At 40.3% G+C, this 26,824-nt stretch overlaps 3 protein-coding genes across 3 annotated transcripts; 1 reads left to right on the forward strand and 2 right to left on the reverse strand.

Annotated features, from left to right (window-relative positions):
- Positions 1–445: 445 nt before the first annotated feature.
- IAQ61_002355 (uncharacterized protein) lies at positions 446–2,297 on the reverse strand (the record flags this gene model as incomplete). The annotated part of the gene is made up of 3 exons (XM_003834200.2): positions 446–841; positions 906–1,982; positions 2,040–2,297. 3 exons carry the CDS (start codon positions 2,295–2,297, stop codon positions 446–448), a joined length of 1,731 nt encoding a protein of 576 aa, XP_003834248.2.
- A 1,149-nt stretch (positions 2,298–3,446) lies between these two features.
- Positions 3,447–4,760, forward strand: IAQ61_002356 (uncharacterized protein; the record flags this gene model as incomplete). Its single annotated transcript, XM_003834202.1, has 1 exon — positions 3,447–4,760. The coding sequence occupies one exon, from the start codon at positions 3,447–3,449 to the stop codon at positions 4,758–4,760; it is 1,314 nt and encodes a 437-aa protein (XP_003834250.1).
- A 10,880-nt stretch (positions 4,761–15,640) lies between these two features.
- IAQ61_002357 (uncharacterized protein) lies at positions 15,641–16,927 on the reverse strand (the record flags this gene model as incomplete). Its single annotated transcript, XM_066095516.1, has 11 exons — positions 15,641–15,868; positions 15,924–15,953; positions 16,004–16,039; positions 16,093–16,122; positions 16,173–16,208; positions 16,262–16,291; positions 16,342–16,371; positions 16,429–16,464; positions 16,596–16,631; positions 16,687–16,725; positions 16,871–16,927. The coding sequence occupies 11 exons, from the start codon at positions 16,925–16,927 to the stop codon at positions 15,641–15,643; spliced, it is 588 nt and encodes a 195-aa protein (XP_065954352.1).
- Positions 16,928–26,824: the final 9,897 nt, after the last annotated feature.

Consider the following 26,824-nt stretch of genomic DNA (forward strand, 5'->3'; position numbering starts at 1 on the left):
CATATCAAGAAGTGCGGGTGGCTACAAGAGTGAGGTGCATATTACCAAGGACGGCAGGTACGATTGTTAGGCACTCCACGCGCCCACGACGTTGGAAAGGCGAGAAGGCACAACTCAGCAAGATCAGCATTGAAGGCTCGATCAGCAGCGACATATGACAACACACGACGATGAAAAAGAAGCACCCACGATGAAGTGTCAAGGCAATTCATTGAAAAGAAAGACTACGTCTTATTTATCAAGGAGTAGGGAAAGGTTCGTTACGATGTTAATAATACCAAAACGTCAAACCAAACAACAAACCAAACTCCTCCACCTTCAACGAAAACACCACAGAAAGGAAAAAACCACCGCGATACGTCGAACCACCAGAACCACCCCGCTTCAGCCATGGATACTGCGCACTTCCACTCAAATGCATTGATTAGCCTGCAACTTGGCAAGGTTACTCATGCCCTCCCTCCTTCTCCGTGGCTTCATGCGCGGGCGCAGTTGCAGGCTGCACGTAGCTCTTGTCCTGATCCTTTGGCTTTTCGTAGCTCTTGTTCTGACTTTCGGGCTTGCCATGGCTCTTGCTCTGGGCCTCAGGCTTGTTGTGGCTCTTGCTCTGGGCCTCAGGCTTGTTGTGGCTCTTGCTCTGGGCCTCAGGCTTGTTGTGGCTCTTGCTCTGATCCTCGGGCTTGCCATGGCTCTTACTCTGAGCCTTTGGCTTGCCGTAACCCACATTCTTATCATCTGAGCACTCTTGGCCCTTTTCGTAGCAAATCTCGAAAATGTCGCGGGCGCCGTTGTGGAAGCACTTCTTCTTTTGACCACAGTTGAACATCCAGTCACATTCGTCCTGCAAGTAGTTAGTCATGCTGTCCAAGAGAGTGAAGATGGGAAGGGCATGAAGAACGACGTACGTAACAAGCATCTCCTTCAAGGCAGTCGATACATTCGGACTCGTCGATCTCAATATATGGGATGGGCTTCTTGGAGACTGCGTCTTTGCTGGCGGGCTGGCCGTGCACAGGCATCCCATGTTGGGCCTTGATTCCCGTGGGCCTGCCACCGCTGGGTTTCACTGGAGATGAATATTGCTCTTCGAGCTTCCTAGTGTGTTCCTTATCGGATGGCTTCTCAAAATCTCCTGCTGGCTTTGCATAGAGTGGCGTCGATTGGCTCAAAGACGAAGAGGGCTTGTTTGGCCCGTAAGATGGCTTCTCTATAGCGGCTGTCGGCGTTGCGTAGGCGGATGTCGTTCCGTGTGGTCCTCGAGAAGGCTTATCGTATGCACGATGAGGATGTTGGTCTGCGGGAGGACCATAAACAGGAGACAGAAGTCGATTTGAAGGTTTCTCATATACTGGTGTGGGCTTGTCGTATACGACAGGGTTGGTCACAACAACTGGTGTAGGCTTCTCAGGTCCATAGCCAGGTGGACCATGAGAAGGTGGGCCATGAGCAGGTGGGCCATGAGAAGATGAACCAGGACCATACGATGGGAGACTGTGTGCAGGGGACTGAGGGTGATGTGAAGGCTTACTGTTCGTCTGAGAAGGTTTCATGTATGCCAGATTAGAAGCGCCAGGAGGGCCAGCCGATTTTCCTTCACCATGGTGTACGCCTCCGGGAGGCTTACCGACTGCGTGTGTTGGCTTTGGAGGGGTGTAGACAGGTGCAACCGTACCAGGAGCTACGTACGGATTTTCTGAGGGCTGCTTGGGTGGTCCTTTGGAATGGTCTCCTGAGCTATGGGGAGGGCGTTCGTATGCAGGTTCGTCGACTTCGTGCTCTGGCCCACTGGGCATGGGACTGGGCTCTTCAGGACCATATTGTGGCCGAACGTCACCACGACGCAACAGGGAGACTGCGACTCCAGTCGTATTGTGAATTTCTGGGTCAAAGCCCGGGGTGGAGACACACATCTTGTCCATCGTGAAAGGGAGGTAGCATCCGTAGATGGCCACACCGACTTCGTTCTTCAGACCTTTGCATGACTGGTTGGTACGTTAGTTGAGTTGGACGGTGTTGTAAAGGTCAGAGAAGAAACTTACAGAGCATAGTGAGGACTTGAAGCCGTCACTGCTGCAATCCTGGCATGGCGGTTCGATGGGCTCATCTGTACTGCGCCCCTCCAATGTTGCAACAGGGTCCTCGCCATGAGTCTTCCCATGCCCGCTTTGTACGTATCCGCACTTGTTTGCTCCGCTGCAGCTGATCGACCAGCGACCGTGGTTGTCGTCTGGGGTAGGGGCAGGTGAAGCTGCACCAAGGGCAACCAGGCCAGCAATGACACCAGTGGTTAATAACATGACGTGCAGTGGGGTGCAGAGATATTGGCAGTAGTTGACGGTTGACTTGGAGTGTTGGTGGTTGTGTTGTCTGATGGTACTGCTGAAGGTGGAGAAAGGTAAAGATGCTGGTTGACACGACACTGGGAGTTGATGGATGGATGAGTGGATTGAAGGAAGAAGAAGAAGAGAGAGTCGAGTGGGATTAAATATCCCATTGATGGCAAGATGGTTGCTCTGGGAGACGAGGCCGAAGGACTATTGCTGCTGCTTGCTCCCATTCGAGTAGGAGCGGCACTGGACAATACCATCATTGTCGTCGAGGACGCTCAGCTTACGGAAGCCACCATCGACTGGCCAGTTGCTCAGATGGTTGAATAGTAAACCGCCTGAACAATCATCAAAAAACACGGTCACAAGATGAAGATACAGGAGCACCTCATTTCTCCCTATTTGCACTTCATCAGCACATGCATAGTCAAACACAAATCACTTGTGATGATTTTTCAACAAATCGAGTGTCTTGGGGGGTCAGAAATATGATGAACATGGTACCTAATTCATGTGTTTGACCTGCTGCGTGAGGTATCAGTCAGTCACTCTTCTGAGGAGTTCCTGCGTATGCTCTCTGCGACGGCAATGCCACTCGGTGGGTTGCATGGGAAGACAGTCAAGCTTGCCTAGGTCTGGGTTATGGGTCGTGATCATAAGGGGCGTTGCAGACATTGTCGAGTGAATTGCCAGTCACGCTCTCAGGCAGGTACCGGTATTGGTAGCAGCCAATCAAGTGAAGACCGGTAACGACGCCAGAGCGAAGTCGCAACCCAAACCAGACATCACAACAAACAGGCCAGATCACAGCTTCACGTTCTTCCTATATTCCTCAGCTATAGTGGGATCTAATACAAGAAAAAGCCAAGTACCCACTTGTGCCCTAATCGCCATCACATTCACTTTCCTATCACAGTGATCTACTTGTGCGAGTCGGAAACTAAAGGTGGCCCCGCGCATGCTCTCGGTAGGCAACAGGACTTCTAGCTTCACCAACGGCACCCCGACCCCGCCTAGGCCCTGAATATATAATACCCACCGTAGGCATCTGCGCCTTGCCACCAATTTCTCTCACTTCCCCTCGACTGTCCAGCCTACACGGGGCCCCAATCACACGGTATGGCTGAACAGGCGACAGCCACTCTTGCGAGCCTGCCTCTGGAGGTGCGCCATAACATATTTGCCCACGCAGCTTCACGTCCCTTCAAAGCCAAGAATCTGCTGCGCTACTGGTTCGAAAAACAAGATGCGAAACAGCAGATTTCCGAATTGGCCGCCGACCACCCTGCCGGGCCTGCACCTCGAGTAATCTACTGCGCCGATGCCTTTGATGGAGACAGTGAGATATCGGACTGCGACGAGTACGATGAAGCCGAGGGCGAGGAGAACAGCCAAGAAGCCGAAAACGACGAGTACGACGAGGATGACGATGGCCAGCCTGAACATGATGATTACGATACTGATGACGATGTTGATGAACATGATGAGACCATGGAAGAGGATGAGGATGACCAGGCTACAGCAGTAGTGAGCGTGCCTTCCACCCAGACCCAGAATCCTGCGCCTGTTCCCACACAGGTGGCATCGGGGAACTTTCCAGGAAATGCAAATTCTACAAATGGGTCCCAGAGCAAGGAGCAAGACGGCCTACTTGATGACGAGGATGATAACGATGACGAAGAAGATGAAATGGCCAGCAATGAGGATGAACAGGACGAACTGGACGAAACTGGAGATAACGGTTATGAGTACTGGAATGAAAATTGGGGTGAGGACAGCAATGATGAAGCGGATGACCGGGTTAACGATGGCGAAGATGCTGCAACTGACTTACGCTCTCCTATCATCCACGTCCCGGCTAAATGGCGTCATGTCCCCAATTTCATGCGCCTGTCCCAGTGCCCGCCATCAGTCGAGCTCTTCTTGATTTCTCAACAGTTCAGCACTGAAGCCAAGGATTGGTTCTATAACGTCGCCGTCCTTCATATTGAGGCTACTGCCAGCTTCGCGCACACCTCTTTCGTTGAAGAAGCTGTCAGCCAGATCACTAAAGTCGCCTTTTCTCCCATAGAGAGCATCCGCAAGATAGAAGTCACTTTTGTTTGGGACTCAGCCTGGATGCACACGGACACAACTGGCTACGTCGATGAGATCTTCCCCGCCCTTCTCCGCCAACGCACGAGCTTGGTCATTCAAATCCTCCAACAGGCGCCTGAGCTCCGTGAGGTGATCGTTCATTGGCATGACTCTGCACAAGAAGATGCTGACGGCGCCCTGCGCCTCGACGTCTTCGAGTACTTCGTATTTCTTAACGCAAATGTCCAGTTCAAGGAGTACTACGTTGCGGGAAAACCGAAACGCAACAGCATTGTAGGCCGACAGCGCATGGAGTACCAGAACATTCTTGACCAGGGTCTGGGTCTCTTATGTTAGAAGTAGGGCACCACACTGTGTACGCCCATCGGCTGCACTACGATATATTCTGGCGGGATATGTAGGGACGGATTGAATGGAATCCTTTCAGAGGGTTTCGCTGTTTATATGTTGGCGCGCCCATACCTCTGGGTCACGTCCCATCAACGCATGGCCATGTCCACGGTGCTTCGAGCAGTCTGTGATGCATAGGATCTTTCGGGCATATGCAAGGTTGATGGTGAATGCGTAGACATACTACCTACCTCTCCAGGAAAAATTTACTCAAAATTTGACGATGTGCATGTTTTCCTGCCATGCGACCTTGCCATCAATTGAATCACTAACAGTAGAAAAAAATCGCGTCTCTCCCCCCATCAGCCCAATTTTGGCTCTCCTCTCCCTCATAATCCATGAACATGTTCCGCAGTTGTCCAAACATGATACCCTTGCCTATCCCCAAGTCCAAGTCGCCACGAAATACGTATGCCTCTTGAACCCGCCAACAACCGGCAATGACTTACATTAAAAAAAATCCCCAACGTAGCCCTCCCTCCCTGCAAAAATATTTCCTCTAGTTCTGTTAAAAGAAAGCAGCCAAAAAAAATCTCCAACCCCATCCCAGGTACCCCCAGTTCTTGCATAATCTAGCCCTCGGATCGAGTACCTCTAGTACATACACTATATATACCAAGCAAAAACCCACACACAAGGTCCACCCCTGCTCTCCGTGCACACACACCACCCACAACGCAATTCCCCCTTGCCCCGACCCACCATCCAGGTCAACACTGCACAGTCCTGTATTTGCATCATCTATCCTCTCCAGCGCGATCCCATCGCCCCACCCCTGACTCAGCACATATTGCGCCCGGCATCCCCAAGGTATGACTACTGTGTAAAACTATATCGGTAACGTGATCCACCACCGAGCGCCCACCCCCACCGAGCGCCCACCAACACCAAAATCCTCCACCCACTAAATAAGGATATTGCGCCACCTATAATAGCTATTATTATAAGATTTCTTAGAGTCGCGATTATTAGATCTATTAGAGTAGATTAAATATTTTAGATTATATAAGTAGCTTTTTAGGGGGTCTAATTAGGCGCTTACGCTATAAAGTTACCTCTACTACTATATCCTCTTCTACTAGCTCCTTATTAACTACCTTAGCTAGTATAATAGTAGGAGGCTTAAGGATTTACCTCTTATCTATTTAGGATATTTTAATATTATTTTAGAGTTACTTTTCTAGTTACTTAGTAGTTTTCTACTTATTATATATAGTAGCTTTTTAAGTAGCTTTCTCCTCTTACTTCTTCTTAGTAATTATTTAATTTAGGTAACACTTTTCTATAAATTAAGCTTTAGTAAGCTTCTATTACTTATAAAGCTTAATTACCTTACTTTTTTAGTATTATAGCTCCTATTCTTTAAGGTTCTTTTACTTCTAGAGCTTAAACACTTACTTTACCTTTAATAGTAAAATAAATTAAGCACTACTACTATAATTATTATTAGGGGGTAATAATAGAGGTTTATTACGCTTCCTATACTTCTTCTTATTAGCTAGGGTAGCCCTTAGGTGTTTATTTTTATAGTTAAGTAGAGTATTTCTTACTAATATAGTATAGATTATCTAGCTAAGCTTCTTTAACTATTTATTATAGATATTAATTATAGTATTATAAAGTAACTACTCTATCTTTCTTTAATTACTTATACTTAATATTAAGGTTATACTATTACTTAAAGAAGGCTAGTTACTATTATTTATAGGTGCTTTAAACCTTAAAAGAATAATATTAGGGTTAAGTAGTAAGATACCTATTACTTTAAAAGCTATTAATATTAGCTTTTCCTTAAAGGTATTACTCTATATAGTATTAAATAACTAGTAGAAATCCCTTTTAGTAATACTTATAAGCCCTTAGAAGCTATCTAGAAAACTAGATAGTTAAGCTTTATATAAAGCTATAAAGGGAGTAAATACTATAATATTAAGTAGCTAAAGGGTATAAGTGCTATAAGGGGGATATATTATAAGTAGGATCTTATATTTATTATAGTACTTAATAAACTTTATTATTATATAAGATCTATAGCTATTAAGAATAAGGAGCTAGTATAAAGTATAAGCTTTAGCTTTTATCTTATAATTAAACACCTCCTTAAGCTAGGATACCCCTAAGGTATAGCTTATCTACCTACTTAGTAATCTTATAAAGAAAGCTTAGTATTATAATAGGTTAAAATTTTATAACTAGGTATCTTATAAAGCTCTAGATTAAGACTAATAAATAAGAGTAAAGTGTTATAGACTAGCCTTAAGGGAGAATGCAATAAGCGTTAATAATAGTATTTAGTATCTTAAAGGAGAGATAAGCCCTCTACGCCTTTTTATAGGTGTCTAGTGTGTTCGCTTAGTAGTAGTGTTAGACTTAGTCTATCTTGTTTAGACCTAGGCTTGGGTATAAGCCTAAGTCCTTCACATACCCCTAACCTTCCCCCACAAACTATCGTGAAATTGTCTTTCTAGGGGTCTAGGGTTATATCTTTATCCTCTATAGTCTATATTAGGCTTTATTACTATATTTTTTAGTTTTATTATTATATCTTTATATTCCTTCCTAATTTATAACAGGCCTATATATTAAGTAGTACGCGCGTGTAGCATCTATAAGCTTATTTTAGTACCCTACTATAAAAGTTCTAATATAGCTATCCTACCCTACTATAAATTTCCTAAACTTACTTTGTTATATAGTAGATTTTCCTAACTAATTAGTCTTATCTCTACTCTTTTTCTATTAATCTACCCTATATAGCCCCTATTATATCTCTATCTGCTACTACTAGTGCTAGTAGTAGGGATCTACTATAGGGCGGTTAGACCCTGCGCTAGGCCTACTAAGATAAGGTGCGTACTTCTAATATTCTCCCTATATTTCCTACACTAACTTTGCTTAGCACACGTCTCCCTAAACACAGCTACTTAGCAGCTTTATTATTTCTAGTAACTTAGATAATAAGGAGTATAATAGTAGCTTTATAAAGCTGCTTCCCTATAATTAGTATATTAACTAGCTTTGTCTTTTTAGCAAGTATAACTATTAGGAGGGTAGTAGTAAGTTCCCCTTAATTTTTATTTTCTTTATAGCAAGTTCTAACTATATCTAGGGCACTTATACAAGTCCTATTATTATAGCTATAAGACTTACACTTAGTTAGAAGCTATCCTTACTAATAACCCTAACGTTTACTAAGCCCTCTATAACTAGCTTTAGTTTTATTATAGTTACTAGGAGGATTACCTTTATATTATAAAGAAGGGGACCCTAGGCACTTTTATAGGGAAACCTATTAAAGGCACCTATTACTAGTTTATACTATAGTTTTACTAGCTCTACTATTATTTTAAGGATCTTATATTAAGGGCTTAAACTAATAATACTATTACTCTACTTGCCCCTACTACACACTTACGCGCCTATAATTAGTATTAGCTTAATACTATTATTCTATCTACTACTAGTGCTCTAGTATTTCTACTTTAGTCTACTATTACGCCCTTATATAGTAGTTATAGTAATAATAATATAATATAGCTTACTACTACTACTAGTATTACCTTCTAGCGTATTAACTAGTGTATAAACAAGACCTAGGCCTAAACTAACCTTTATATTAATAGGCTTAAGAGCGCTACTAAGCGTACTACCTAAGGTATTAAGACTCTTATTATTAGTATTAAATTTCCCTTATTTCCTTTATATCTATTCTAACGTTTATTTTCTTTAGGCCTAGGGTGCTGCGTGTTAGTAAGCTATTAAAGCACTACCCTCCTCCTGCTGCTACTATTGCTACTGCTTGTACTTGTTAACTAAGTTGTCCCCTACCTATAACGCGCGTAAGCGTTACTACTATTACTAAGAGATATAGAGGCGTTAGAATAATATAAATAATAGTTTAGGGGGGGCTAAAGGGGGGTTAGTTATAGATAGTAATAGTATAAATACTACTACCTAATTATTAGCTATATTATAAAACTTTAGTAGTAGGGCACTTACTTAGAGTGTTATAAGGATAATTAAAAGATTTCTCTAATACCTTTCTACTTCTTAATTATAACTAAGGTCTAAGTTATTATTCTAGTTTCCTTTTGCCCTTACTTCCTAGTTTTTATATATATTAGGCTATTATTATATATAGTATCCCTATACTATTTCTTAAACCTATCTAGAGCCTTAGTATTCTATACTACCTCTAGTAGGTGCTATATTAGATTAATATACCCCTTCTATTTTACTAGGACTTAACACTTTCCTTTTCCTCTTATATTCTTTATATAAAGGATCTCTTCTACTTCCTATTTATCTAGCGTTATATCTTTATTTTCTAGAGTAACTATTAGACCTAGTTATAAGTCCTAAAGCTTCTAGCTTAGTAGCAGGTTATTAGCAGCTCTCTCTAGCAGATCTACATGCATAGTCTTATATAAGCTCCCTAGTAAGTCTAATACTACTATAAGTAGAGTAGGAACTTATATTACTTTATACTTTACCTATAGCTAGTTAAACTTTTTACTTAGTTAGTTTATCTTTATATTATATATTATAAACTAAACTATATTACCTTTTAGAAACTTTTTAGCTAGGCGTTAGGAGTAGTTTATTACTTCCTATTATTATTGCTATTAGAATATAATAGTAGCTTGCGCTAGCTCTACACCCCTCTATAGGTATAATAAGAACGCTACAGCCTCTCTATAAGGATTCTTAGGCTTTACTAGTAGTAATATTATCTTTTATAGCGTGTCTATAGTATACCTATTTAAAAGTAGATTTAGGCTAATACTAGTTATACTAGAGTCCCTATTATTAAGTATAAGTTAGCAGGCTAGAAGGTAGTTAGGCTAGTTAGTCTGCTTAAAGTATACTATTATGCGCAGCACTACCTGCACTTCTTAGTTTGCCCGCTCTATCCCGCTATCTGTCTAGGGGTGGTATGTAGTAGATAGTAACTAGTTTATCTTTATTATCTAGTATAATGTTATCTAGAAGGATCCTAACTAGTCTAAGCCTTAGTTAGTAATAATAGAGGATAGGAAGCCCTAGAACTACTACTAGTTATCCTAGAAGGTCCTTGCACAATAATTAGCTATTATAGAGACTGTTACTTTAAGCTAAACATATCTTTTGCAGGTAGGTTAACCATAAAATCCATAGATATTTAGGACCAGTATTGTAACGCGACTAGTATAGGTTACAACAGGCCCTATTAGCGCTTCTAGGAGATATAAGCACTATAATAATAGCAGTTTTAAACATACTACGCAACGTCTCCTAATATTCTATCCTAATAATAGTTGTAGCGCAGTATTTAAAATATTATATTCTTTCCTAGGTGTCCTACTAAACCTAATTTATATGCTTGCTATATAATAGTAGTTATAAGGGGTTCCTATATTAGTAACTAAATAACACCCCTCTAGAGCAAAGTGCTATATGCGCTAATTATATAGTCCCTAATCTATTACTTTATATTAGCTAAAACTAGAAAAGACCTAGCGCCTTTCTAAACTGTATTAAGATATACTTAGTATATCTTATCTTCTAGTACTGCTTTGTCCTATAGTGTCTATATATGTAGGTTAGTAAAGAGGCTAGCGCCCTTTAGTAACTTAGACGCCTCCTCTACTTCTAACACTACAACCTAAATTAATTTAGGGCGCATTACTAACTATAGTATTGCTTTAGAGGAGTTTAAATCTTATAGTTATCTACTTAAGGTATTAGGTTATCCTATAAGATAGCTAGGTCTATACTATAGGATATACTAATATTTTAAAAGTTCCTCTACCTAGTAGCACTATTACTTGCTTAAGCTTTAAAGGCTAGTAAAGTACTCTAGGTTTTTATAGTCTATAAATATTATAAATAGCTTATAAACGCTCTATAACTCTACTAACTAACTTTTAAGACACTTAATAATAGCAAGTAATTCCTTGTTATATATAGTATAGTTTTATCTCTCTAGCGTTAGTACTATAGAGTAGTAAGTAACTAGGTGCTAGACGCCCCTAACTTTTTGCGATAAGCAACCCCTAAGAGCGTATTCTAAGTAGTCTACTTCTAATAATATTTCTTTAGCTAGGTCCTATTATATTAATACTAGTCCTAATATAAATGCCTTTTTTAGCGTATTAAATACACTTTATTCTTCCTCTCCCTATTAGAATAGGGTATTCTTCCTAGTTAGTTAGTTTAAAGGTGCTACTACTTTAGAAAACTTTATAATAAAATCGCGGTAGAAGTTAGTAAAACCTAGAAAACTTCTTACCTCTCTTATATTCCTAGGGGATTCCTATTCCTATACTACCCTAAGCTTTTTAGGGTTAGGTCTAAGTAATTTACCTACCTTAACAATATAGCCTAGGTAGCGTACCTCCTTAACACTAAAAGTATATTTCTCTAAGTCTAGGTATAGTCCTACTTCTTTTAATAGCGTAAGTACACGCTTTACTTTTTCTATATAGTTAAACTAGTTTCCTCCTAAATAAATTAGGATATTATTAAGGTAGGCTATTATATATAATCTAAGTAACTCTATAAGCGTAGTATTAATATATTATTAGAAAGTAGATAGTGTACTACTAAGCCTAAATAGATATACTAACTATTTATATAACCTAAACTAGGTATAGAAAGCTATTAAGGACTTATAACCTTCTACTATTCTAACTTTATAAAAGGTAGCGTAAATATCTACTTTTATAAACTAATTTATACTAGATAGTATATATAAAGTTTCCTTAATAAGTAGTAGTAGGTATTAGTCTAATATTATTATACTATTAAGTATCTAGTAATCTATATAAAGGCGCTAACTACCTAATAGCTTCTTTACTAGCAATACTAGAGCTCTAGCTATAGAAGAGCTTGCTTAGATCTAGCCCTTGTCTATTAATCTAGTAAGTTATATTCTTAGTTCTAGTAATTAGTTATATAATATAGGGTATAGGGGACCCTATAGGGGGTTAGGCTAGGTTCTATCTAGGAGAGTTATTAACTAAACATAGTAATCTATACTACCTTAATAAGGTAGCAAACTGCTTACTAACTCTTTATTAAACAGGTCCTTAAACTCTTAAAGTTCTAGTAGCAACTTTGTCTTTCTAGTTTTATACTTAGGTTTATAGGAAACTATATTACTAGTAATATAGATAGTGTGTATATTAATAGGACTTCCCTTATTAATACTTCCTAGATATTTTATTAGGCATAAGTTATATATTACTTATAATATATCTAGTATATTTATTATAAAAATTTATACCTATATATCTTCCTATTAGAGTTCTTAATTTAGCAACCCTGCTATAACTAAACCTAAGATAATAGAGATACAGGTAGGATATAGGCGTCTCCCACTCTCTTGTACTACTATATTTCCTGCCTTCCTAATTATTAACTCGCCTTATAGAATATCTATAATAACGCCCTCTCTACAAAGCTATAGTCTACCTAGTATTAGTTAATAGGAAAGATAAGGTACTATATAAGCTAAAAGCTAAGACCACTAACTATCTAAATTATAGTCTAATACTACTAACTATATAATTCTTATACCCTTAGTAATTCCCTAGGTATATTATAAGGGTTACAGGGGAATATTAATAAAGGTCCTACTAATCTATCTTGCTAACTTTTCCTTAACTGCACTAAAACACTAGCACCCTAAATTAACTATTGCTTACACGTTCTCTACTCTACCTAGGAGGAGGGGAATAAAGAAGGGAGGATTATTTAACCCTGCCTTAATATCTAGGGGACACTTAATAGCCTCTACTATTAATAATTCCTCTATTATAGTATCCTCCTTATACCCCTAACTTAGCCTAGGGTTAGAGGTAGCTAGTTTCCTAAATTAGGGCCACTTACTAATACTATAACTATCTTAACACCTACTAGTTATAGTAATAGGGTATTAGGATATACACGTATAAAATAACTACCCTATCTATACTAGGTATAGACCTTTGCTAGTTTCTGTGTATTAAATAGGTCCTGTAGGATCTAGTTAGGACGTAATATTAGTAGTTTAGTAGGTATACTTAATAAGGCTACTACTTCTACTATATTTATATTGCTATCCTAATCTAAGGTAGACTTCTACTAGGGTTCCTTAGACTTGCTAGCCTAAAGAAAACCTAGTTCTAGAGAGGCTATTTTAATATCTACTATAATTATCTTATATTCCTCTATAGCTATGTTATAGTTTATCCTAGAGACTCCCCTATTAAGGGAAACTAAGCGTATATAACTATTAAGAGATTGCTAAAGTTATAAAAGCTTCTATTTATTATCCTAGTATAAACCTCCTAACTATATAAGAAGCTATATAAAATTTATAAAGAACTTTATAAAAGGCTAATTTTAGCCTTAATATAAGTGTTCTAATATAACTTAGGCGCGCTCCTGCCTATAATAGTTACTATAATAGAATACTAGGTAGTTAAGAAACCTACTTATATCCTAACGCTTACGTGCACTATCCTTAAAGTATAGTGCTATAGCGCGCTAGACTATAGGTAATAACTAGGACTAAATATATATAAACCTTGCCTCTTTATCCCTAATAAAGACCTTATCTGCACGTAGTTTAAACTCTATAGTTATTTACTAGAAGAAGAAGTTTACCTTAGTGCTATTATATAGCAAGCTAACTAGGAAAGGTTTATAATATAAGGTAGGAGAGGGCAGAGGCAGTATATTATTAAACCTAGCGGGCTTAGAGGAGGGTTAGGATAGAATCTAATTGCGTATTTCCTTGTTCTATTAACGTAGTATAGCTATTATAGCAGAGTCTTAAGCCTATTATTCTATTAAACTATAGACCTATTATATTAGCCTTTCTACTATATTAGGTTGCACCTAGTTATTCTAAATATCTAGCGCGTCTATCTCTTATTACTATTATAGTATATTTAGAAGAAGATACTAAAATATTATAGACTAGCCTTAAGGGAGAATATAATAAGTATTAATAATAGTATTTAGTATCTTAAAGGAGAGATAAGCCCTCCACGCCTGTTTATAGGTGTCTAGTGTGTTCGCTTAGTAGTAGTGTTAGACTTAGTCCGTCTTGTTTAGACCTAGGCTTAGGCATAAGCCTAAGTCCTTCACATAAAGGTAAGAGTAGTACTATTAGTGTATATATAAGCTATAGTAGTAATTTACTCCTTATTACTATCCTAGAGTATAGCTCTAATCTTTCTCTACTTATAGGCACTCTTATTAAATATATATTTAGTTTTTAATAGTACTCTAATAAGAAAACCCTTCTTATTTATATTATAGATATACTAACTCTTAATATTATATTACTTTATTTTTTAGTATAAAAGCTTAAAGTATAAGCTATACTTAAAGGTAGAATTAGCTTTAAAGTAGTTATAATTAAGCCTAGTAGCTTAATAGGAGATAAGATTAATATTATAGTAGTTAATAAAGCACTATACCTAATTTTTATCTATTAAATTCCTTAATATTTTAGTTATAAAATTTTAAATAATAGTTTATATAGGGGGTAATCCTTATTTATAAAGCTCTTTAATATACTTTATAAGCTTACTTTCTTATATAGTATTAAGTATTTAACTATTTAGTAGAGTAGTAGTATATACCTACTAAATTTTCTAGTAGTATCTAGATAAGGTTAACTATAAGTAACTATACTTTTCTACTATTTCTAAGTATATAAAATCTTCTCTAAGAGTTAAGGATTTAATTACTACAAGCGCGTTATTAATAGGTGCTATAGTTGTTAAGAAATTTTGTGTTGAAAATTTAGTAATTTTGGTGTTAGTGGGCGCTCGGTGGGGGTGGGCGCTCGGTGGTGGATCACGTTACCCCCGTCTGGAATAAGTGGTCGGGACGAGTGGCGAAATCTCCGGGTTCTAGGCTTTTTGCTGGGGCTTCGATGCGGTGGTTTGTCGGCGCCGAGGCAGAGGGGGAACAAAGCGCTTATTCGTTATTCGTCGAGGGAGGTTTGGATCGGGGGATTTGGGGCGTTCTGAGGTAGGGGGGGTTGCGTGGGGTGGGTTTAGGGGAGGGGGATACGTTTGTTGGACATGAGGGTGTGTTGTTGGTAGGTACGCTGGGGTTTTGGGGTTGTTTGGATGGGTTGGTGAGTACCGCATGTACTCATCCATGGCTTGAAATTTCAAGCTGTTCAGCTTTGACACAAAGGCCAAACTGAGGTATGTTTAAATCCTCGGACATAACTTAACCAACCTGATGTTAATCTTCAGTGATACTCCTACTGCTTAGGGTTAGGGTCACACCAGCGCTGCTGTGTCATGAATACCTCAGTCACGTGTGACTCTTGAATGGGCTTAGCCTCTTGGTGGTACTTGCCCATAGATAGCTCCCATCCCCCTAGACTAGGACAATATGATCACATTACACACTGCATTTGGGCCCTCCTCACCGTCGGATACTGCAAGCGCTATCAACAGTAAAGAAAAAGGCCGCTGCAGACAAGGAAGTAGCACATCCAAGAACCAAGTGGGACAAAAGTTTTGGTAAAGAGTGACATATTTGTTTACAAGTACAGACTGTGTTCGCCATAAATCCTTGTCTTGTTGAAAGACAGTAGCCAAACTCCCTTCCGACTCAGACAAACGAAACTTCACCATCATTCACCAATTTATATTCTCACAAAGGAAAGACTTTTAGTCGCCAGCGGGCTGTTCTGGTGTCAGTACATCACTCCGGATCAACTGTGAAAGAACAGGATTTCATAAACTTACCGCACCAGGTGCTCCGGGTCCCTCGGAGGGGCCGGAGGGGCCCTCAAGGACCTCGATTTGGGCGGCGCGGCGAGTGTTGGCTCATTGGGTAGTGACGGGTTGCTGGGGCGAGCGGCCTGTGACGGGCGGTTGCTGTTGTTGGGTAGTTTCAGGCTGTTGGGGCGAGCGGCGTGTGACGGGCGGTTGCTGTTGTTGGGTAGTTGCAGGCTGTTGGGGCGAGCGGCGTGTGACGGGCGGTTGCTGTTGGGTAGTTGCAGGCTGTTGGATAATTGTAGACTGTTGGGGCTCACGACGGTCCAGGTTGATCGTCTAATTAACTTGTTAGCATAGGACGGTATAATGAGATAAACGTGCTAATACTAACCATGCTCTGAGGCTCACGAGGGAAAATAGTCTAATATCATACTGTCAGTACAGTGCAGTGATAGACTTAAGGATACCAACCATGCTCTGGGGCTCACGACGGTCTAGGTTGACGGTCTAATTAACTTGTTAGTATGGGGCGGTAATAATATAATAGTGCTAATACTAACGACAGTTTGAGGCTCACGAGGAAGAATAGTCTATTATGTCATTGTTAGTACAGTGCAGTGATAGACTTAAGGATACCAACCATGCTCTGGGGCTCACGACGGTCTAGGTTGACGGTCTAATTAACTTGTTAGTATGGGGCGGTAATAATATAATAGTGCTAATACTAACGACAGTTTGAGGCTCACGAGGAAGAATAGTCTATTATGTCATTGTTAGTACAGTTCAGTGATAGAATTGAGGACACTAACCATGCTCTGAGGCTCGCGAGGGAGCAGAGTCTTTTTATCCTATTGTTAGCGCTGTGCAGTGACAAGAGTATGTATATGTATACTAACCATGCTCTGAGGCTCACGGCGGTCCAGGGTTCTAATCTAGCCAAGCTGTGAGTACACTGCAGTAATGAGAGAGCAAAAATACTAACTATGCTCTGAGGCTCCCGAGGGAGCAGAGTCTATCCATCCCATTGTCAGCGTAGTGCAGTGGCAAGAGTATGTATACTAACCATGGTCTGAGGCTCACGAGCCGCAATGGTCACGGTCTACCATTGATTAGCTTCTCAAATTCATGAAACAACAGAGCAGATGCAAACTGACCTGACCTCGGAATTGTCCGCGAGGAATGACAATGACCGACTAACCGAGGATTTGTAAACATGGTGCAATGATAATGGAGTAGGAAGAATTAACCTCCTGAGGGCTTCGTGGAACAAATGTGGCCCTCTGTTCAACAACTTATAAGCATGGTACAATCAATGGTAAAAGCACATTGTGGACTGACTTGAGCAACTGCCCCTGCTGCAAAGCAGAGAAGAGTGGATGCTGCGACAGACTTCATGTTGTTCAGTGAACGAGAATTTTCGGTGATAACTGTGGATTGAGAAGATGATGAGTGTGGATGGTGAGTAGGAGAGACGGGTACCTCGCCTTCCTTATATAGACCATACCAAGAGCACAATCATGATGGGCCATGATCAATCTGAGCTAGAGACAGTGGGAGATGGACTGAACGAGGTGATGATGGTCCACATCTCCTGAGCGGGGTAAGAGCTCGCCGCGTACCCCTTGTTGCTAACGAACTACACGGGAGAGAGGCATTTGTCGTGGTGTAGTGTGTTGAGACGGTGATCCCCGGAGTATTCCTTTGCTCAGGAGGACCTTAGCACCGGCCCGGGGAGTGGGTTGATCTGCAGATTCTCGGTTACATGAACAAGTTAGCCTTGTGATAGCAAGTCCTTGACAGGTTAGGATTTTTTGAGCTCATCACTCGAAGTGATTTCGCTTGCTCTGAAAGATCCAGGATCGACACCACATTTCTTAGAAATATTTCAAGAAATCTACCGGTCAATTGTTGTGCATCAATGAGTGTGTAGGTATGACATGTTATTCAAATGCATATCGTGTGTGGTATAAAGAGCACATACGTCACTGTGGCTTTCTAATCATGCACCTTGTAGACGCATAGTCAACTTCCAGTGCATAAAGATTTTTGCCAGGCGATCGTACCGCAACCAGAATAGTTTACTTACAACTTCGAGCAAGGATAGGGATTTGAGTCTCTCTGCCGTAACGTTCCGTGATGTACGCACCAGATGGTCTTCATATCGTGCGATTAGGCTGTTCGGGCTAGGAGAGCGAAATGTGTGACGCGTGTTGATTCATGTCAAAAAGTCTCACTTTCAATGAGTCAAGAGCCGCAAGTATTCTAGGAGGCTGATGATCGAGCCCAATCCCAGCTGGTACTGCAGGACCGTAAGTCAAAGGGCTCGCCACATTACCAAAACATCTACCGAGTACGATGTGTTCTTGGCTGAACATTGAATGTATTGGTTACGTTTGCTAGTACACAGCCCGTGTTCGACTGAGGCTGGATTTCGCCCAGATTAGCTGTTTCTCATGTCAAACAATGAGTCTTCATTGGTCTAGATACCCGTCATGACATGGCAGAATCGAGAGCATTTTGTCGATCCCTCACAGAGCATGAAGATGTCTTTAAAAGTCCGAGAATCGGAGTTTCAACCTTGAAAGTACCGTATGGTACAGTATGAAGGACAAGCATTCGCGTAGCACGAGTAGGTCATCAGAGCCTCGTCCGTCCGTTCAAATGGATGAACTCCGGAGATGGGAGTCAGTTGCTACAGTGCCAATGATCTGGGATGATCTATAGTAATGTGGCGCGATACGTACTAACAATCACTTCGGTTCCTGAGTCCCCATGTCTCAGCGCATGTCCTGCAGTACCGGTAGGGGAGGTCTGAGTCGCGAGCGCTACTAGCTGCATGGGTTTTTGTTACTTGTACATACTGGGCTACCCACAATTAATCATAGGTCCGAGGTCTGGGGAGATGGTCCATTCAATGTGTACTATACCGTAGGTGTAAGCCCGTTGCCGACCTCGACTCAGTGGTGGCGCTAAGCGCTCCACAATCCAGTCTTTTTGTTCGTACCACAGTAGATAATCACTACGGGTGTGCACTGCTGTGGAAAGTATACAATACTTCCTCTAGACTGGAGTGCCTAGCGTAAGATCGCGTTTCTCTACGTGCTAGGACTTTTTCTGGTAAAGTAAAACCCGGTAGGCATACCGGAGTAGCCCCTGTTTTGAAGCATTCTACACTACAGTACCGATATCTATGTTCTCCTTGTCAAAATTTGTCAAGCTCGATACCCTTGCGAGACTATGGTATCGGACATGATTTGATGATTTTGTGAGGTAACTTATACGAGCCGTTTCTCTTGAATAGTAGCCGCACCCTCCTGCGCTGCCTTCCGCGCAGCCGAGCTGCCGTCAGAATAAAGTTTAATTCCCGAACCAATACTTAGGGCAAAACTAAGAAGGAGTGCTGGTACTAGATCCCGTATGTTACACACCGAATTCGACCGAACCAATGCCGTAAAAGCATCCCTTGAATTCTTGAAACACTAATGGGTCGGCTTTTCTTGGAAGCGGAAACTAGCAAGGATGCAGACCAACGTGTAAGCCTTGAAGGTTCAGCACGAGGCCATCCGATCGATCCATGTCTGACTCTCCATTGTCTCGTAAATACTGTCTGCACCGTCCTCCAAAGCGCTACAGCGCCTTGCAGCGACTAAGTCCCGTTCCTTCACTTCCTCTTCGCCATTGTTACTTGCGCATTTCCTCGTATCTAGCGTGCAATTGAAAAACTGAACAGCCCATAGTGGATCGGGCCAAGGAAGCTACATATGTACACCACTGCTTGGCCCTTTGTCGAGATCGAACTGGCTCCTGGTGCATTCCTTGGGCCAAGAGCACCCGAACTGTTCCGGCTATTGCTCTACTAGTGCACATAGTTAACTCTATATGGACTGTCTCGGTAGACAGTAGACGAAAGTAGATAGTGTATGTGGGTCTATCAAAAGAACGAATGGCAAGGGGTTCACCAGCATCTAAAACCGAGTAAAAAGCGTGCGAATTTCCCATTTCTCTTTAGTAACAGTCAGAACACAGGAGGTAAGGAGTTACCGGTATGCAAGTGTTGGAATATCAGTCGTCTATAGTAAGCCCACCAATAGTATCGCTCACAGCTGCAAAGGAAAACCGGACTACAAGGATACTCTAAGCGTAATGTATTTCGTTCTGTTGCGCTTACAAACAATGGAACACTTCAATCAATCTTAAGTATGTGTTTGGGGTTGAAAAGGACTTTCATGGATGATGGCTCAATACCTAATTAAGATGACTTGAAGGGTGTCGCTGATTCGCGTCGAAAGTAGAATTCATGAATTCTGGATGTCTATCGTGATCAGCAAGCTTAGTACCGGTAAGGAGGCTCATTCATCCGCAACGTTTGCCAAGCGTCGAAAACGCGACTTTGTCCCAGGGATGCGGTCCGTCAGTCAGTTAGACAATCACAAAGTCAACAACAGGCAACCATGGAAAATCAGCACAGAAGTAGTAACCAGATTTTCCTTCGACATTCGCGATTACGTATGTTCCTATATCAATTTGAAGTTTGAAAGCATCTAACAAATTTAATCCAGATCTAGCACTGTGCTAACGTCCTGTAGCAGTGGCAAGCCGCGTTTGCTCAACCTTACGTGGATAGCTGGATATATCACTCGCGTCAACAAGGCAGTGCAAATTTCAAGCTCAAAAGGAAAAATTCGGCTATTTCGTCATTGAAACATAGCAGCATTGAGTGTGGAAATAATCAAAGTTCTCGGGTGTAGCAATTGGACGAGCTGCATTCTGCACACGTTGGCACTAGTACTAGCTGGATGAAAGCGAATTTGTAAACATGGGATTGTTGGTTTGAGCAGAAACATTAGCAGTATCAAGTGCTTGCGCACTGATCTACATACTGTGGTAGTAGGTAGAAGTGCTCACCCGCGGGTCTTCTTGCAGTGGGAATTAGGGCCGTGCTTACAGAGATTAGAAACTCTGTTTTTCTATATATTTACATGCAAACCTATAGCAATTTGTATAGTAATTAATGTACACCTAAGTTTCTTGAACGTTCTATCTCTTAGTCCGTAACGACACAAGTAGGTAGGAACGTCTGAAAGGGGTCTGATAAGACAAAGGCATATGGGAGTGCGGGTCTGTATGGAGATTAAACGAATTAATTCCTACACCTATAGGTCTTGTACAAAAGGACAAGAAGAACTTGTCTATCTATCTATAAGTATAAGGCTCCTTTTATATGTGTAGGCAGAGGGGTAGGCAGGAGGACCTCGGACCAGAGTCGGGGCGGTATTGGCACTGGGCCTAGGTTGACTGCGCTGGTCTAAGATGGAACGAGGGTTGCACTCGTTAAACAGTCCTCATCGACTCAATATTAAGCCCAACTCTACCACTACCTCTACTACTACCTCTACCACTAGCTCTACTACTACCTTATTATTACCTAAAGCACCAAACCTGACCATTCTACGCGCGTAGCGTAGAACTTAATAATACCTAATAAGCTCGTATTACTGGTGAATAGTATGAGGGCTTACTATAATGAAGTAATCTAAGCCTCAAGAATTAAATATATTACCATTTTATCTAGAGTAGGTTTAGTTGGGTACAGGGGTTGCGTAAGCGCCCCACAGGGAAGCACTTTTGCCTGATACCACGGTAGTCGTCAGATAGAGTCGTAAGCGCTAGTGCACAATAGGCAATATCACGACACTGGGGACTCCGGATTTACCGGTGATTCGGCTGCAAACACCATACGGTATACTTGACGGATGGGCTAATGACGGATGGGCTAATGACGGGTGGGCTAATGATTCAGAAATCGTTTAGCTGAATAGCGCAAATAGAGACCCTGGTTCTGTTCCGAGAGTACTACTGTGGTAGGCTCTGGCTGCTTACGATATCCCTGTAGGCTCTATGGCTTCATTCATCATGCCCTGTCTAACATTGCTAATAGGTGGTTATAGTACACTTGCGATTGTCGCAAGCTCAAGTCTACATGGCTATGTACCCCACACAGGCTGAGCGTAGTATTTGACTGAAGTCAGTCCAGAACCTCGGACGATAGATCGGGTCCCTAACAATGATGATCGAATGCACTGATTCGTGTCATTCGCAGCCTCTGACAAATCCACAAGTTCTTCGCCGTGCGCGTCGCTAAGCCACTGCAAGAGATCGTCAATGACATTTATTTCTTTGGTAAAGATCTTCTCCCTGTTGTAGTAGTCGCCCCAGTGGAGCGACTACTTTTGAAACCATAAAACTCTAAAGTTTATAATCACATGAGGCACATAGCCCCAATGTATATCCACTAATATTCATGACTCTCTCGAAGTTGTTTTCGAGTATTTGTCCGGCTACGCGCGTCAAGTTTCGAATTTCCGAGCATCAGCGGTGTCTTTGCTTCGTTATTAAGGATCTCAGTTTTCAGTGAGTTGATATGGGCTGACCTTGATCTTAGGCACAAGTGTCAATATGTTTGGATGGATACAGCCTCGCGTCTCATCTAATCCTATCAGATGGTGCCTGTAGTGTCAATTGCTACGCTCAGCACACACGGTTGTCGGCGTGACTGTGATGCGGATTGCTGGCTCTTAGCATCGCAATGGGGCCTCCTAAGTACCCGTGCGATAGCAAGAGTGATTATGTCGTACAGCTACTCGATACCTGAAGCGTCTGATAACATATGGCGATGCTTAAATCTAGGTACTTTGGGGTTTTTCTTTTGTGATCATACAGTTGATTAGAGTTTTTGTATGCGGTCTATCCTCAGAATCAGACACAAGATCAATCAAAACTAAGGGCTTTTTTGTAGTTATTCGGATTTAGCTTGGCAAACAAATCAAAGGCAACAGTCGCAACCGATTTGATTGTTCCTCAGTCTGTTATTGGGAAATACTGTGACAATCAGCTCTATCTACCTTTCTAAAATATTCGCTCACATTAGATTCACTTAAAGGACTTCGTCACATTACTCAATGCTGTTTTTCGTAATCGGAGTGCAACAAGACTCCTACGTTACTCAAAGGCTCACTCGCTACTCGTGTTAGGAATCACCTCACGATAAAGATTGAAGATGTAGAGTAGGGGTAGAAAGGCCCAATCCACCATCAATGACAACAGGAACTGCTACCAGAAAGGTAGCAATTCCATAGGTGTTTATACTACAATCGCTGATCTCATGTCTACTACCGAGGGGTGGGCGTGTACCGCAGGAAGCGTAAGTTTTTTCGATTGATGTATAGTGGCTTGGGGCCCCTTGTATATAATTATAAGCATTTCCGCAGGTTCTCCTGGCAAGAATGATCTACCATCATGGGTCTGCGTTGAGCGATAATCTTCCGGATATTTGGCGACGGCATCTTCACTTAAGAGGGTGCAGCGCGGGTACATTGGTTACTTGGCAAAATTCCTGCTCGCAAAAGCGACATGAGTATCTTGCTTTGTTCTAGACCGCATTCAGTGATTTCCCTGATCGTGAATCCTTTTGTTTCCGTTGGATTGGTCACTGCAGAGAAAATTACACCGTTCCTATTCGATGAATGGATACGGCGTGTCACTAAGTCCGATCCTGTGTAGACGCGTATCTTCGCTGCAGAAATTGATACGGCAAGACGAGTTGCTAAAGTCTATCACCCTGAACTACTATTGGCTCATCAATACCAGTGACTTCAAAGCAGGCCTAGCAAGATCTGTGTAAGCAAAAGCAACAGTCTAATAGCCTATAGGCCTGCGTTTCGAAGCTAACTCACAAACATTCTGGCGGCAATGTGCGACTGAACGGCCTCTCTTTTTTTTTCTGGAGCAAGTAAAATAGTATCACATACATGTAATCCCTCACCTGTCATCAAGCTCATTGCTTGTCTGTCATCTGCTGATCATGTAAACAGTGTGCAGATCTCGACTTATCACATGGCGAAAATATCCACATGACTCAAAAGAACTTGCAAGCTTATGTCATACCCAAGAGTCCGGCAAACTTCGAAGAAGATTAGGCTCGCCTTTTTTAGTTGCAGAGTCTATTTGCTGGCCTTAGTATCGGTGCTCGGCTTGTATCCTTCAGTCCCAGTTTACACCTGCAACACAGTAAAGAGAACTATGCTCTCTACCAGCGTTGAATCATTCACTACGATACAAAACCAGTTTACAGTAGCCATATTTATCTAAAGTAGACTAAGAAGTGGTTTAGGTAGAAGAAGTAAACCTAAATAGGGTTTATTATACTATGTATTCTACAAAAGTAAACTACTTTTATTTCTACTTCTATTAATCTACTAGTATTACATAGTACTGTAATAACTAGTTTCCTACTAACTATCTAAGTATTTTACCCCTCCTTTCTTTAATCTTCTTCACCACCTCTACCACCTCTACCACCACCTCTATCACCACCTCCACCACCTCTATCACCACCACCACCTCCACCACCTCTATTATCACCACCTCCACCACCTCTACTACCTCCACCACCTCCACTACCTCCACCACCTCCACTACCTCTACCACCACCTCTATCACCACTACCTCTATTATCACCACCTCTATTATCACTACCTCCTATTATCACCACCTCCTATTATCACCACCTCCTATTAGTAAAATATCATGACTTATTATTATGTCATATGTGCGTATAGCGTGAAGCTAATCTTTTCTACCCCTTTTAGTCTTAGTTAGGTATTATAGCGTATAATAGAAATAAAACTACTTTTTATACTTAATTTAAACCCCTACTATAAAAGTAAACCACCACTTTAATAAAAGTAAACTACTACTTTAATAAAAGTAAACTACCACTTTAAACCTATTTACGGGTATACACGACACTACGGTAAAAAATTGTTTACTATAGAATGGTACGCTAGGGGTTTACTATATAGGTGTAAACTAACCTTGTGTATACCTATAAATAGGTTTAAAGTAGTGGTTTACTTTTTTATAGTATAAACATAGTGTGGTTTACTATAGACCTATTAGTAGAGTGAATAAAGTGGTTTATAATAGACCTATTAGTAGAGTATATAAAGTAGTTTATAAAAGATAAAATATAAGTGTTAGGTATAGTAATAATAGTATTAGATTTTTTTTAGTATCCTTATATAAACTACTAGTACGTTGTCGCCTGTCCTGTCCCTAGGCCTAACCCGCCTAATTAACAGCCTATACCCGCCCAATTAACAGGCCTAAAACCACCTGATTATTAGCCTATACCCGCGTAATTGTAAGGCTGTCTACTGTGTACCTTACTTATTTTTAGAAAACTGCAGTATAATATAAATTAAATAGGTATACAAGTAGTATAACTGCGTAGTAATTAGTGTAAATTAGTACGTCTAATAATAGTCTAGCGTAACACATAGATAATATACTTACCTAATAAATGCTAGTATATTATATAGCAATAGTGTTAGTATAAAGAGCCTAGTACTGTAAAGCTAGATATAGACCTATTATCTTACTTAACTATAGGTAGTTAGTCTTAGACTATCTGCGTTTATTAATAATATATAGCTTATTACTAGGTTAAAGTTAAGCGCTGCGTCTATAGTAAACTATAGCTACTCCTACAAGGTTAACAATTGTTGTTGTTTAAATCTATTTAATGCTATTATTATCTTCTATTATCCTCTAAGGTTAGGCTAGTTAGCCTATAGTAGTAGCGGGTTATGTCTGTTGCTATTAAAGTACTCCTACCTATTTAGAGTTATTAGCTAGATCTTAAAATAGGTGTATTACTATCCTAAAGGAGAGCTAAATATAGTTATTATAATTATTTCTAGCGGCATAATATATAATAAATACAGTGCTCTAGAGGTAGTTACTATCTTTATAATTCCCTAAAACCCTAATAGTACACCTATTTAGGAGTATATAATAGTTATATATAACTATATCCTAGGCGCGTGTCTATATAGTATACACTATAGTTACAATTATAGCATAAGTGTTATCTAGGATACGTCCCTAGTGTGTATCTATACTACTATAAGACTTAGATTTTAGATAGTGCTCTTATAGCTAAGTTATAATTATATTTTTATTAATATTATACTCTATACTAAGCCTAAGCTATTACGCGTGGATAATACGCTTATATACTAGCATATTCCGCTCTAAACTAATATACTTCTAGGAAGGAGAAGTTGCTATCTTCTTAATATAACTAATAAGTCTCTCTAAAGACTATTAGGTATAGTATATAGGTGGTCTAAAATCCCTAGTATTAGATATAAGGTAGAGTAGGTAATAGATCTAAATAGAGCAAGATAGTAACTAGTCTACTTTACTATAGTAGTAGAGTAACTTGTACTAGCAAATAAAATTCTTTACTAATAGTTCTAACTTGTTAATCTAGTTAATAGTAAACTCCCTCTAGCTTATGCGGAAGAGTAGTTTATAGTAGCGTAGGAAGTTATTAGTATATTCCTTCTAAAGATAGACCTGCATAGCTAGCGCTCTATAAGTAAGTATAAAAGTCTACTATTTAAATAAAGTCTATATCTTGTATATTATAGTGCTTTATAGGGTAGTGCTAACTTAGGTTAGTACTAAGGAATAGGACTTGTAAAGACCTTTATTAATTAAAGCCTAATTAGCGTTAGTAACAAGCTATAGTATAGTCTTATTATTAAATTTATCCCCTTTCTAGAGTTAGAATAAGGCTTTAGGTATATTATAGGATATTGCGTGCATAATATTAATAGGAAAGCTATAAGGAAAGTGTATAGTAGGGAGGTCTAACAGGATAGAGTAGTAGTTAATACTAGTATCTTAGCGTAAGGTAGTATATCTAGAGGCTAGTATATTAGTCTGTTATTTATATATATCTTTAATAGTAGTAGCTAAATTATTATATATAACTAGGCGAAGGGTATCTCTATTTAGGAAAGAGTATTTACTAGTTCTCCCCTTAGTTCCTTTATACAAGCACAGGCGGTAACTCCTTTTTAATATACTAGGCTGTTTTGTTCCTATAATCTCTACTATAGCTAGCCTATCTCTAGTTATTAGTATAAGGTAGGCGTAAAGGATAAATTCTTCCTAAGCGTCTGCGTTATATATATAAACTCTAACTATAAGTTAGTGTAATTCCTCTACTATTAGGTGTAGCTAAGTGTCTGTAAATTTTTTGTTAAAAGTACTAGGTATAATAGTAGTAATAAGTATATTATAGTCTTAATCCTAAATAGATAGGTAAAGGTTTAAGATATATAGTACTACTAGTGTAATACTTTATTATTTCTTAGGGTTCTTTACTATACCTACTACGTCTAATATAAGTTGTAAAGCCAGATCCCTAGGGTCTTAGAA

The sequence above is a fragment of the Plenodomus lingam genome, assembly GCF_022343315.1.
Source record: "Plenodomus lingam strain CAN1 chromosome Unknown contig_14, whole genome shotgun sequence".
Classification (NCBI taxonomy): Eukaryota; Fungi; Ascomycota; class Dothideomycetes; order Pleosporales; family Leptosphaeriaceae; genus Plenodomus; species Plenodomus lingam.